The 15,040-nt window shown below is 41.9% G+C and overlaps 1 protein-coding gene across 1 annotated transcript in view; it reads left to right on the top strand.

The window, feature by feature from the left end:
- The first annotated feature begins 310 nt into the window (after positions 1 to 310).
- Positions 311 to 15,040, top strand: part of arhgap36 (Rho GTPase activating protein 36) — a 58,790-nt gene continuing 44,060 nt past the window's right edge. The window contains exon 1 of the mRNA XM_041965195.1: positions 311 to 525. Coding sequence (XP_041821129.1) covers positions 418 to 525 — 108 coding nt within the window. The 5' untranslated portion in view covers positions 311 to 417. The remainder of the gene's footprint in view (positions 526 to 15,040) is intronic.

The raw sequence follows: 15,040 nt of genomic DNA, 5'->3' as shown, positions 1-15,040 counted from the left end.
TGAGATCCTCCCGCTTTTCTAATTAAAAGATGTTTCTCAGATGAAGATATTTAGAAAAGCACGGAAGTCAAGGAGGGTAAAGAAATAAAAAAAAAACAGAAACAGAGACAGGAGATTAAATTGCACTGGAAGGGGAAAAAAGAGAGGAAGTGGAACCAAAACAGAAAAAGGGAGGGATGAGTGACTGAAGTCATGTGGGGGGAGGAGGAAGAGGGGAGGAGAGAGGAGGGAGGAGTAATGTCAAGTGCAGGAGAGCAGAGAGAAAGCAGCAACACTAGAAAAGAGAAGAAGCAGCGGAGGAGAAGAAGACGTTTCATTGAGGCTTTTTTTTTTAAAAAAAGAACATCCTGATTATTTGGAGTACCTGCGAGGACGAGGACACACACACACGCACACACACACACACACTCCTGACTGATGCTCCTGCTGGATGGACCGACTCCTCTCACATCACCACCTCCTCCACCTCCAGCTGTGGGCATAGAAGATCGACCCGTTCGACCAGACATGCATTTCTACTATGTGGTGGGTAACACGTGGGCCTGCGTGTGTGCATGTGTGTGTAGTGTTTCTCGTTGCCGTGCAACCGTTTCTCTTATTTTGTGTGGAACTTGCTGACAGGCTGCGAATCTGTGTGTGAAGTTATAGAAGAATATCAGCTGTTTCTGCTCAGACTGGCTCATTTTAATAAATTTCACCTTTTTAAATACACTTGAGTCATGAAAAGAAATGAAATTACAACATAACATAACATTCAAGATAAAAGAGCAGCATGTTTGTTGCCATTTAAATGTCTCTGATTCAGCATTTTTTGACCACCAGTGTTTTAGGTGCAGCCGTTAAACTCAGCTGGACGTCTCTCCTGGTAATCATAAGTGATTTCTGTGCATAATAACTTTGCCTCACTTGGCCTGTGAACGTTAGAAATGTCCTGGTTCAGATTTGGAATCAAGGTTGTGTTTCTTTCATAGCTGTGGTCCCAGGAAACCGAAATATCCAATCAGCTGTTCCTCGGCTCGGAGCGTATCCGCCCGCCAAAGTGGTGGAAATGAGCTTTTTAAAGTCTGATATACAAACATGCAGGAAGGAAAGGAAACACAGCCGCAGCCAAAGGTGGAAAAACAGTAACTGTGTTCCCTAAAACTGGAATAGACAAGAGGAAAATTAGGATTACTTCTGCTTACAAATGTAAAGACAGATGGCGACTGTTTCGTGGTTGCATGGAAACCTGGAGTAAATTTCCCGAATCTTGTAATTCTTCCCCTTTTTCTCATCTGTCGACTACATTTATTCCCTAAATGCAGAAGTGGAATCTGAAGCCGCAGTAAAATAATCTAATTATAACTCTGGGCTATGTTTTGAGTGAATTTGATGAGGTCATTTTAATCTGAGGCATCTTTACGTTAAATCCCTCCAGAATTAGCCCTAAAACACACTGAATGTTTGACTCCAGCAGTCAGAATCACGGGTATCCTTGCTTATGTTTATGCTATATGTCTTTATATTGAGGCCATTAACAATATTAATGGTTTGAAGCCCTTTGTAATATCCCTGTTTGCACTGAATTCTGTGATTTAACTGTAAATTACCCTCCGAAGCGACATAAACTTGTTTTCATAATCTTATTGGCTGTATGAAGCGCCAGTCATCTGCACAATCGGAGAAGGGGGGCAGGCACTTCCTGGTCAGAATGCAGAAAGTAAACAACCTAATTAATGTCAGAGCACCAAGAATATTTTAACATTTTTCCTGCCTATCAACTGCACCACCACTCCAGTCCAGTAGGTGGCGGCAATGCAATTATTGGCTGATTTGCCAATTTCCATTAAAGCTGCAGGTCGGAGTGCAGCGGCCATTTTGAAACCAATATGTCACCTTCGCTTGCTGGATTTAAAACAGAGGAAATGTAGAAGATTAGCATGTCTGCCGGCTAATTTTAGAGATAAAACATGATTCTGTGGATTATGTAAGTGTTTTGGACTAATTATTTTACTAGACTGGATCATCTGGACCTTCACCAGTGTCACCAGTCCGTTTTTTGCCGAGTGTTGTGTGATTGTTGGATTACTATGAGACTTCATCGGTGAGTTGCCTCAATTTTGTTAGCGTTTTTTGGTTTGTTGTTGGCGTTGTTTCTACCTGTGTGATTATGTCTTGAAATGGTTTGAAGAATCTTACAGCGTGAGCACAAATTTTAATGTAGCAGTTGTGTACATCAATGGGCAGCTGCGTTGTCCCGCTACCGGGCCCTGGGAGTGTTCAGAGCTAGCTAACGTTAGCTAGTCGTGTGCAGACTATTTATCTTCATTACAGTCTAAATCTACACTAATTATAACGGCTGCACAGCTTGATATTTTGTCTGCACTGCTTCCTGTAAACTCTCCTCTTCATATTTCCTCATTATTTTTAGCTAACTGATCTTATAGTGACACAGCACAGTACAAATAACGCTCAAACTCACCATTGCATTCACCCTGTGGCCTGTTTAACCTCTGTGACATGTCAAAGTCAACACCAGCATGCAGAATCAGACTCAAAATCACTTTAAAGCCTCATTGATTAACACTTCTTGATATTAACAGTGGATGAAATGACTGGGTGTGATTTCAAAGCTGTTTAAGAGCTGGCGGAGACTGAAAACAGAGCTAAAAAGAGGGTGAATATTGCATTTCTATTGATCAGGTGGGCAGGCACGTAACTACAAATGAATGTTAGTAAATGAATGTTTGCTAGCAAGGGGATTATATCTATATATGTCAGTGTTCACATCTTGTGTCTGATGCAATGTAAAAGGGTCATTGTTGTTGTTATCACCTCATGCATTAGTGCTGAAAGCTGAGAGGATTGTGTGAAGCGTGAGAGGAAGTGACACATAACATTGAGATACAACACCTTTTGTGAGCTGATCACCGTTTGTTAAGCCAAGTCACCTCCTTTCAGACTCTACAGTGTGTGTGTGTACAGTAAGTGTGTGTTTCTGCAGGGCAACAAAGAGCATCACACTGAGGATTGACAGCTCAAACATTTAATCTGTGTCGCGATGTGTTCCCAATGAAAGTCAGACATAAACTGATATTTTACTGCAGACTCGCTCAACAAGTTCGACAGCTATTATCGGCTTGGCAGGCTGAGACGTGAGCTCTGATTTCAGGGGGTTGTATCACCGGCGTGTCGCGCTACATTTGGACGTGCTGTCGTTTATATTGAATATGAACCAGAGCGGTAACACTAAGGGGCTGCCAAGAGGTTTCTCCTCATGACTGAAAACAGTGAGTAAGTGTGCAGATTCAGAGGATCCACTTTCAAATGCAGGCTGTTTTCCCACAGAGGAGTTGTTTGCTTTCATGTTTAGTTCTGCATTTCCTGCAAAGACTGAAATATGTGTGTCCAGCTGTGATGTTCAGCACACTCTCAACCTGTCGTCTTCTGATTCCTAAATCTCCCAAATTTCCCAGTGTCTTATGTCCGTGTTGCAGCCTTTTCTGTTGTGTGTCTGCCTCCTCTATCATGAATTAATGTGACTGTTGAACATCAGTGCAAAATGGCTCTAGGGAGAAGCCCCTGGTTTTCCATCCTTTCAAAGAGCTGAAGACGAGTCAGACTGAAGTCACAGAAATGAGGACATTGTCTTCTGTTTTTATCCGTATTTTACACAGCAGCTTTTTTTTGGAATCGAGTCGTAACACCGTGGTGCATTTTTGTAAGCGTCGTCACTTGGCCGCGACTGACAAAAACCGAGTCCAGCTAAATCTTAATGTTCATCGCATGAATTCTTCTCTCTCTCTCTGTTTTTCCCTCCTGTCAGACATTACCAGACAGCTGCATCACTTTTCTCTCAAACTATTATTTGTGCATCTGCCCATCTGCCATCTCTTGTTTTGCTCTGAGCAGAAGCCCCTCTCCCTCTCTCTGCTGTTACCCCATCTGTCTCCGCAGCCTCTGCCACGGTTACGTGCAGCTTGTTTGGCTCAATCATATTTCTCGCTTGTCATTTTGATTTGTGGATCTGAGGCTGGAACTCTGTTTGGCTCCGCGAAGTCGCCAAATCTCGTTAAAGTTAAAGACTTGGTCGGATTTATGCACTGGACGCGGCGGCTGTGACCTCTGCACCTGACGCTGTCGCCTGTTAGGTTGCTGGTGTAGGTTTTCATGCTGTTGTCGTGTTTGTGAGGTGATCAAATGTCAAGTAACTCCTTTACAGGTAAAGGATACTTGATTTGATAGCCACCAGTCTTGCTGCGGTTGCTTTTTAAGGTGGAATGAGGCAGCTTGTTGAGGGTTTCTGTGGCTGACGGGACAGAATTCTTCTCCATTTTAAAGTCCTGTATCTATATAATTGTGATGATTACAATACATGACACCTGAGCAGACTCCAGCTGCTGATGACGATTTGTGATATGACTGAAAGCCCTGGAATATCTACGAAATGGACTTTAAGCTGAGATTGTTTTGTCAGCTGCTGTTTCAAAGGTGAAGAGCGAAAAAGAGAAATCCAAACCAAACACCAAAACCATATTCATGATTAGGTAACACCAGCTGTGAGTAAGGAAATGTGTTTTTGTATAATTTATCATCACCACCTCCACTACGGTGCAGAATAAGGAACCAAATTAAAACTACTATCGTTGCTGAAGCAGCTACTGATTTGGCCAATGATAAGTTGCGAGGTCGGTGGAGAGAAATGGCTGTTTATTCGACCAAGGTGGTAACACGTGTCTGACCTTGCAGGCCACTAGATCAGCTCCTGGCTTCAGCAAGGATATAGCCTCCACCGACCTGCATCACCACCACCACCATCAAGATGTTATCTAAATCGGGTGCAACCTGCATGTTAACAGCAAGCCGTTGCATCGCTGAAATTGTCTCCCCTGACTGAATTAGATTAATGTTCATAAAAACAACCGAGAGATAAGAGAGACGGAAGCCAACATGACGACTATCTCACCGTGTTTGCTGTGCCTCTCTTCTGTGAAACAGTATAAAAGAGAAAAAGACAGAGATGAGAAATCCCCACATCACAAGATCATGCTCATGTTTGATGTTTGCCTGCACAGGGGAGCACATGTTCACCTGGAAAGACGTTTACACAAGCTCTGATCAGACTCTCTCTGTTGATGCTGGGTTTGGTAGTTAGCTGGTGTGCATACTGTAGTTTTTAAAAGAGAAAACGAGATTATTATCTGAGCAGCTCTGCCTCAGGAGAAATGCTTTTAAGTTGAACTCCAGTCTTACTTTGCTACTTATACTTGCATGACTTTAAGAGCCTGTAATGCACATTCCTCTCTTACAGCACCAGGTTACAATATGCTTAACAGTAAAACAATCCAAAAATGCTACAATAAATAAAACTACTGGAAACAGGTTAAAAACAGAGGAAAAAGTTATTTGTTACGTTGTTCTGCAATTTAAAGATGCTACATTTTAGGCTAGCCTGAGACTTTCTTGTCTTTCCGTGTTTCCCTCACGATCAGTCACTTTCTTTTTTTAGTTTTATGAAGAGGCTAAAGTGGTATTACTGCATCACTAAATGCATCAGGGAGGAGTATTTTGTGCTCTAATTCCATCAGGACGTTGTATTTTTTTTAAAACATGATAGCATTTGATTTAGCTTTTAGCTAATTTACTGCACGCTGTGTGACGTATTCGTCAAAATGCGTCTGTTTTTGTGGTTTGTACTCATACTTGGAGAAGAAGTGTTAAGAAATCAAATGATCTGCAGCCTGCGTGTGCAATGATTGATGCTGCTGCTGACGACGTTGCCTCACATCTTGGATGCTTTGCCTAATAATGAGCACCATATGTCATAAGAGGGAAAGAGGAAAGATAAAGTTGAAGGCACAAAATGGGCAAGGTGGAGCTGTTGGAGATTTAGAGGATGATGGAGAGGAGGAGGACGACAGAGATTAATGTTGAGAAGAAACGTGAGGGCGTGACTCCCTCAGAGATGGCGTATTCGTTTTCAACCCCGGGCTCTGGAGCCACATGCGTCTCAGCTGGATTCGGATCGGATCCCACCACAGCCTCGTCTTCAGTGTCACCCCCAGCCTCTCTCAGGTTTCCGACTGTACTTCTTACCGAGTTCATTTCTGTTTTTACCACCACACAGTCAGGAAAGCATGAAAAGAAAGACTTCAGCCCTGTGTGCCGCGATGAAATTCAGCCTTGCTAAGGTAGGACTCGCGTTGTACAACTGTTCTGAATTACAAACAAACTGAATTATAGATTCATATATTTAACTAATTGTTGTTTGCATGCATTGGTTTTCTGGGTAAACTTTGAAACCCTGTCTTTATAAACTTTTACATTTTGAATTGATCATTTATATTTGCTGTCGGTCCCTAACACTCGTGCAGAGATGGGAAAGAAGCCTTTCGTGTTTCCCTCCCCTGCCGCTCGAAATAGTTTACAGAAACAATTTAAAATAAGGAAACTGATACATCTGGCTTCATGTGAAATTATGGGGTAAACAGCTTCACTGGCAGTTTTTCTTTCTGTCCTTTAGGTGTTGTTGTATGTTTTAGTACTGTTTTGTCTGTGAGACCGATTTTGTTTAGTCTGCAACATTCAATATTCAGTGTTTCTTTTTATTATTGTCAACAAATCCCATGAAAAGACCAAAAACCAACAGCAGTTTCCTAAAACAAGAAAAGATCACTTAGATGATTTGTTGCTGTGCAGCAGCTGCAGTTTAAAGTATGAAAAAATGCAAAAATAAAATTTAGAAAGGTGCAAAAACAGCTGGTGGCTGTAGTTTTGACAAACATTTGTTGGGACTATTTTCAGCGGCGGATGAATCCACATTTAGTCCTCTAATGAGTATTTCCTGCAGCAGGACGGTGTGTGCAGGATTGAGTCAGAATGAATTACAGTATGAGTGTTCACGGTGGTGAAGGAACATGTCAGCCAGTGCGAAAGTGTTTTTAATTGTTTCTGGAAAATAATGGAGCTCTATGACACAGAGGAATAAGATATATTAGGCTTTGGCTACACAGATGATACTTGTTTGTACTTTTGGTGTTTTTATGGGGTTTGTTGACAATAAGGAAAAAAAATTGAATTAATTTTGCCAGCACTAGCTTTTAAATACAGATTAAATATGAATGATTAATGAAATGGAGCAGACCTGTCTGGCTTCATGCTATTTTGTTAGCATTCAAGTCTCATTAAACTTTGACAGCATGTCGGTGGCAAAGACTCATGGGATATGTAGTTGCTGAATGTTAATAAAATAACAAAATGATCAAATCTTAGATCCACTGTAGTAGATGCTTACTTCAGTCATGGATTCTCATGAAAACTGCAATAATGTGAGTGAGTGAGTGAGAGAGATATGACTTTTAATATTATCCAGAATGAACCTGATGCTGGTTCATACTTTTTATTGGCTCATGCTGTGCCTCTCTGTTCCCTGTCCTCACATTTCAGCTGTTTCCTAAATGTCACTGAGGTTGAAACACCTGAGCTGCTGTTTAAATGTTTTTTAGAGGCTGTATGTGGGATGAAGGGGCTCCTGTTTTTGAGCTCCATTTTTAGTACATTTTCATTTCCAGTGCAAATTCAGACATGTGCGTTCGATTTCCAGCCACGCTGTTATACATCTCCAGCCAGTTTTCCATATTTTTACACTGCTGACGGACACAAAAATAGCACTTGTCTTTTAACCTTTATATGAATCAGTTCTCTCCACTTGTGCTTTCTGTTCCTCTCTCTGGTGATGCCTTCAAGGTTTCTGTGGCATCTGGTGCATGCAGTCTTCCGTGTGTGTGTGTGTGTGTGCGTGTGTGTGTGTTTGGCTGCAGTGGTTTGAGCGAGTGCCCGTACCTTCAGGGTGTCCTCATAAACAGTGTGTAATCTCCCATCAGTCATGCTCAGAGTTATATAACCAGCGTACAGTGGGTACTTCCCAGCTGGAGAGCTGATGTGCCGGTGTCTGTTAATGGACTCTGAACGTAAGCGTCCAGTAATTACTCTGTTCATAATTTTTTTTTTATTGAACAGAGTGTGTCAGTGTAATATTGCCGGTTTGGGGACAGAGGAAAGTGGTCCTCTGTGTTGAACTTTAAGGGTCTAGATGGCACTAAAAATAAAGAATGCATGCAATTCAACTTAACTGGGGATGATTCGTTAGTATGTATTTCCAATACATTTTGGAGGTTGATGTTGTACGTTTTACTCCACTGCATTTATTGGATAATTTAAGTTCCTGCTGCAGATTGAGATAATTGATACCACTTCTAAGTGGACTAATAAATCATGATATGTTGTTGGAGGTCAAGCTACACAGCAGTGTACGAAGTATCTGCAGTGACCTCCACCTTCAACAGCTGCAACATTAAAGTGATGTTTACACATGAATGCATCAATAATTGTGATCCAGAAATACAATATCCGTGATTCTGGAATGGGCTGTTCTGCAAAATGAGGACTTTTACTAATGTGAGACACAGTTTGAATTCATAAACATCAGATATAATAGTAAAACACTGATTGTGTGAAGTACATTTTACTGATAATACTTGTACTTTAGTAAGGTTTTAAATGCAAGACTTTTACTTGTGGAGTGTTTTTACACTGTGGTATTGCTACTAATAATCAATTTAAAGATCTGAGTACTTCTTCCACTGTTGGCTCACGCAGTATTCGCTGATACCAATATATCTAAGATCAAAAATGCCATGCTGGTGTATCAGTTGGGCTCTTGTTGAGTTGTGGCTGCAGAACATTTGTGACTTTTGCGTGCATTTAATCTGAACGCATGATCTAAACCTGCATTTTTGTGGCCATTGCAATATTGTAAGCGTGATCTAAGGAAGTGTTTTTGCTCTTGTATCTGGAAGATTCTGTACTCTGCATGGAAGGTTAAACCGCTTGAGTTTAAGGCTCAAGTTTTTATTGTTATTATTATTCCAGCTCGTTTTCTCCGAGAGGATTTTCTCACCACATGGAGAGCAGAGTTCGTCTTTGGGATTCACAGCAGTGGCAGCCTGACAGAGCAGAAAACTGTGCCATGCTAGAAAACCTTCAGCGATTGTGTGTCCATCGTCAGTTATGTTTGTTTTTCAGTAACAGAATTTGCAGATAATGATAATGCTTGCCAGTTGCGTTGCTGCACGATAGAGTTATTTAGCTTATATTAAAAAAAAGCACTCACTGGTTTCATGTTTTACTCCACTGCAGTTTCTAACTTCAAGATTTTACACTCGTAACACAGATAAAACGGTAAAGCTGACAATATTTAATATTTTTATCACCTGATGCATCATATTCCTCTGTGCCACAGAGCCCAAATACTCCTACAACTATTAACAAACGGTACAACAAGCTGCTGGATTTTCCTTTAATCTTATGAACTAATAATGCATTATTTACTATGAGTCAAATCCCATGTACTCCATCCTGCAGCCCACAAACACCACACGTCCTCCAGCTTTAGTCTAAAAACTGCAGCGTCCACCTGTCTTCAAAGATAAATCTACATTTTTATGATGCCAACTCGAAAGATTTATGTTCTACGGATGAAGCTGTGGTCTTGGGGCCGAGTGGGAAGCTGCAGGAAAGTCAGAAAGTATTGAGACCGGCCTTCGGTTTGCTCTTTTCACTCGATTCACTCTCGCTAAATAAATTATAGAACACCAGCCTTATTCTTTAAGCTTATAAAATATTAACGATATAATCCTTATTAATTTCTGTCCACATCTTCCTTTTAGTCTCTTGTCTTTTAACTGCCGTCTTTTCTTGATCTCCTTTTTCATCTGACGGCAAATCTAAACATTTTCCTTCACGGTCCGTTCTGTTGTTCTGCTGTTGATACTTGTGCAGATTTTACTGCTGATACTCACTCACTTATTCTGGAAGGTGAATGCGATGTGATGCATTTACTCTGAGTGTATGAAAGCTTTATCCACTTCTGGCAAAGAGCTTTTATTCAGGCCAGAGGGGGAAAAAAAAGCCGTAAATCCCAGCATTGTTGGTGTTTCCACCGCAGATATATTAAGATCATTTAGTGCTTTGGCTTGTTAAAATTCTTCGCTGTTGCTTCTGTAAAAAAAAAAGGAAAATAAGATGAGCGATCAGAGCAACTACCAGCGTGCAGAGTCGGGGATGTGGTCGAGATGATTGTTAATCAGCAGCTGAAGAGACAGTAATCACGCTCTGCTCTGGAAAGGATGGATAACATCTGCGGTTGTGTGTTTGTGACGTGAGCGCGCATGTGTTGGCGGACGCATGGCGCAGTCACGACAGAGCCACATTTTCACGTTCGCGGAGGTGAGTGCGCGATTTCTGCATCCATTCCTCTGTCCTGGGAAGACCTTTATTGAATAATGACAGGAAAACCGCAGGATTCCCACTGCTCAGCCATGGAAGTCTGAGGCGAGGAGAAAGAAAACAGTGGAAACATGGACTCACTGTTTCTTTGTGTTTATATTATATGAAGTGAGTCAGAAATTAAGTCATAAGACAGCCAGACATTTTTTTTTATGTGTGTGTCTACCTTTAAATTGTAACTAACTGATATTACTGTTGGCATCTCTGTGTTGCCCCTCGATCTTCTTAACTCACATGTGGAAAAACAGTGCAAGGTAAAGAGAGGCACTGTCGTTCTGTCTGTCTGCACGCATCCATCTTCCTCTACGCGCCCGTGTGCATCTGCGTGCAAGTCAGCGCTTAGACCTCATGATGGATCTTCTGCTGGTCGGCCACAAACGTCAGCGTCTGCCTGATTTACTGGGGGATCGTTCTGGACCTGGATCTCACACTGCAGGCTGTCTCTGACACTCCCTGAGATCCTCGCAGCAGCTTAGCCGAGTAGCTTCAAGGGTTCGGTCACAGAGCCTCGCCAGGCGGTGGTGGAGCGAGTATTCAGGAAGGGTTTGTAAGGACATTTCAAATTGTAATCTGAAAAGTAGCTCGCTACTAAAACTGTCGGACAAATGCAACATCGTAGAAAGTACAATATTTTCCTCTGAGGTGTGGTGGAGTAAGAGTAGATAGTTGCATACTCAAGTACAGGTACCTCGAAAAAGTATTTGGTTACATCCCTCCACCTGACCTGCAGTTCACGAGCGTGAAGCAGTGAAAGATGAAGAAGTTCTGAAAAGTAAATGTGGAAAGAAAACTGCGCTGAATATCCATCTCGAGTTACTTCCTGCTTCTACGCTCGGAAGACAACTCTGAGCAGTTTGCTTCATTAAGAAAAGAGCGATCAGATCACACTGACAGCAGTAACAATAGATTCCTATCATCCAAAACTGGATTTTTGAGGTCAGCACTGATATGAAGGGAAAGAAGTGGGTCGTGCCAAAGCTGGACCACTAAAGGAGTAAGCTGCAAACCTCTCCAGGCCACCTTTCAGGTTTAAAGGGATGCTGGGAACACTCTTTATGCTAAGCTAGGCTAATCACTGCAAACTTCAGCTTTGCACATAAGGCGCCCACATATTGATTTTTTTTTTTTATCAAACTCGTATTACAATTTTTAAGAAGACTGTATAAACTAAACTGACTCTACTTATGTTTCATGTATTATTTCTTCTAGGATTGAGGTACCTTGAAAATGAAGTAAGAAAAGACTTTCCATGGACTCGCTGTTTGACGTCACGTTTCAAATCCAGCTCCGTGCTGCGCTTCCTAAACTCTGCTGCGAGCAGTTTTCTTGGTTTTAAGAAGATTTGCCATTTGAAGTTAATGTTATCTGTCCAAAAATCCACTTCTTAATGTGACTTAATGCAGTTACACAAGCAGCAGGCAGCTTGTCAAAGATGAAGAGGGAGGAGGAGGAGAACTCACCAGAGAGTCGTTTCATTCACACAGATTCAGAACACAAGCTAAGGTCCCTGAAGTAGTTTTTGGAAATGAAGGAAATCTCTAAGCTGAAGTAGAAAAAGCAGTTTAAGAATGAAATATAGACGAGAAATTTTATAATGAGCTGTGAATTCTGTACATTGAAGGTGTCACCTGACAGCGTGACACCTGAACATGACAGCGTCTGTTCAGAGGATGTCAGCGACAGCAGGGCTCCTTCATCAAAGCCCTGGTTGGCATTTTCCACATTTCCTGTCATTTCCCTGGAGAGGAATCCCCCGCCCGCCCCAAAATTGTACCCACATCCCAACACCCCTTTCATCCTCAGATGGATGCCTGTGTCCGGGGTCATCGGGGTCAGAGCTGTCACCACGGCGACACTTCCTTTTACCTTTTGAGTTCTGTCATCGGTGACACCTTATAACGTCAGGCACTTTCTAATTACTCTGTGCGCCGGTTTCCTATTTCGCCGCTTGTTTTGAAGGTGGAAGTGTGATTAATGACTGTTGTCTCTGAGAAGTCAACGTGGAGATAATGTACGAAACATTCGGCTTTGACGCTGAATCTCCGTTCACGTCCCCGCGAATAGGAAGTATATTCTTTTACCTGTCACTGCCTTTCCCTAAAACTGTTTTTTGTGCCTAAACTTTTGAAAAACAACAACAAACTTTTCTTATCGTCTCGGTTGTTGACCTCGTTCGCTCCATAATATCTGTCTGTGGATGAAAAATGGCCTCGGCAGATTCAAAGTGAAGTTTAGTAATGTTGATTCACCCTGTTACAAAAAACAGTAAATTAAAAGAATGAACACATGTAGGTGTTTGACTTTACTCTCCTCGAGTGTAGATGATTTAGGGTTGCTGCATATCATAATAAATGATTATATTTTATTTATAAAGCACTTTTCTTAACAAGGTGCTTTACAGAAAAAAAACAGCATTGAAGAACAGAAACCAATGAATGCATCACAGGATCAAGAACATAAAACACCAGGCCAGGGGATAAAATAACGTTCAAAATGTTAAAATAGCAGGAGAAGGTTGATTTAAACCAGCAGCACATTATATGTTCCTTCCTTCTGAAAGGTTTTTTCAGTTAATGATGTAACATGTCTGATCTCAGCTAGTTAATAAATCCTCGATGTAATTTGGAGCGAGGCCACTTAACACTTTAAAACTGATCAGTAGAAGTTAAATCAATGTTCGTGCCGCCTGTTAAAATTCATGCAGCAGCGTTCTGCACCGGCTGCAGTCGGTGAAGGGAGCTCTGGCTGATACCAGCATGAAGTGCGGTTCAGCGGACCAGGTGGAAAGACGTGAAAAGTATGATTCAAAGGGAGGGAGTGGGGTTTTTGATGTCGGGTTGTATGAGCTGCTTATTCATAGTCGGTGTATTAGCTAGAGTAAATGGTGGAAGAGGCAGACAGGAGCACAGCATGCACTGCTGTGGACGGGCAAAATGGATTTTAACCACCTAAAAAAAGGCCAAGCTAAAGTAACTAATATCAGTTTAAATACATGCTGGTTTTAGAGTATTTTCACTGCTCACCCTCTCGTCGGACAGCTCTTTCCTTTGGCACTATGCTTTCCCAACAGTAAACAACATTCCACGCACTGCACCGGCCCACGGCTAAATACTCCAGATAGACTAAATACCTACAAATAAATGACCAAACCAAACAGCCGGTAGAGAAGTTTCCCGTCTCCGTCTTTCAGCCCGTCCTTCTCCTGTACACTCTGTTTTGTTGTTCCTGCTGTCATAATCGCTCATTTTGTGTTCCCCAGCATCAAAAAAACAGATCTCTTCCTTTAATGTCAATCAGTTTTATGCAAGAATGACCTGATTTTGGAGATTTTCTTGAGCTGAAATAAGCGTGACTGCACAGCATTTCTCACTTGAACCTCAAACACAGCGACCTGCATCAAATGAGCATCATTCAACCGCTAACAGCATGACTTCTGAAAGAAACAGTAACACTGGTTCTGTTCATCCCAGCTATGATTTTAAGTGAACTGTTCAGAAAAGCAATATTGGATGGCATGCCTAAATCAGTACAGAACTTAATTGAACATCATAATTTGAGGGGATTTCAGAGCTTTTTTTCATCATGTGTAGAAATGTTCAGAACTGTGGGATTTATGAGCGTGTGTATAGACAGATATTCATTTTAAATCTGTTTATATTAGTAAAGGTCACGACCTGTGAGCGCTTTAAAGATGATCTGTGTGTGTGAGTGAGTGTGTGTGCGTGCGTGTGTAATCTCATCAGCTCTGTATTACTGTGGTATGTCTACAGTGCAGAGGTCAGTCTGGCTTGTATGCTGTTTGCTCTTTTAAAGGGTCAATGCACAAAATTTTACTGCTTAGGCATAGCGCAGCATTCTGCACCCTGCACATGGGCATTCTCTATGAGCGCCCCAAAAGCAGATGGTGGTTACATCACGTCTCCTGAAAAGGCAGACTTCTCTCGCTCCCCGCTGTCCTCTGGGGGGAGTGAGAACGAGACAAGAACAAACGAACCTGCGGCTGATTAACGATTGATTCCAGTACGTCCTCTAAGAGGCACAGCAGCAGGTGTTTGTATTTTTAGATTTGTTTTTCAGTGTGTTTGTGCAGACCTCACAGAGCAGTCATTACATGTAAGAATTCAGCGAATGCATGATGAAGAATGTCTGTGTTGCAGACGGGTTAGCAGGGACGTTCACTCCTTATCTAATAATGATAGAATAACATTTGTGACAGCTGCCCGGTGTTCTGGTTGGGGTCATAATTTAACACCTCACCCATCTTTGGCCAAAGGTGGCACAGTGCTACAGCAGAAACTATGTGATGCTTTAATAGAGGCTGCATCAGCAGATTCTTTCCTCCTCTTCCTCTTCTCCCCTAATCCATTAATCTGACCTTCTTTCCTGATGGTGCATTGTGGGTCTGTATTTTAGTCCTTTTTAGTTATGGTGCAAATTTGAATTATCACCCAGCTCTGCAATTGTCTGGACTTTAGTGAGACTGTCAGTTTTAGATATTTCAGTCTGCAACTCCACTCTTATAAAGCTTGTTTCCAGCAACAGCAGGCAGTTATATACAGTGAAAAAGCTGCTATATGCTTCCTTCCCAACATCAAGCACCAAACAGACAAAGTTAGCAACTAGCAGGTGGACATGGCGGAGCGTTTAAGAGCTAAAGAGCCAATGAGTACCTCAGGAGTATTGACTGTCCATAGCAACAAACTGTGGTCACCTG

This window comes from Chelmon rostratus, chromosome 23, assembly GCF_017976325.1.
Source record: "Chelmon rostratus isolate fCheRos1 chromosome 23, fCheRos1.pri, whole genome shotgun sequence".
Taxonomy (NCBI): domain Eukaryota; kingdom Metazoa; phylum Chordata; class Actinopteri; order Chaetodontiformes; family Chaetodontidae; genus Chelmon; species Chelmon rostratus.
This window is presented reverse-complemented; position numbering and strand designations above follow the sequence as displayed.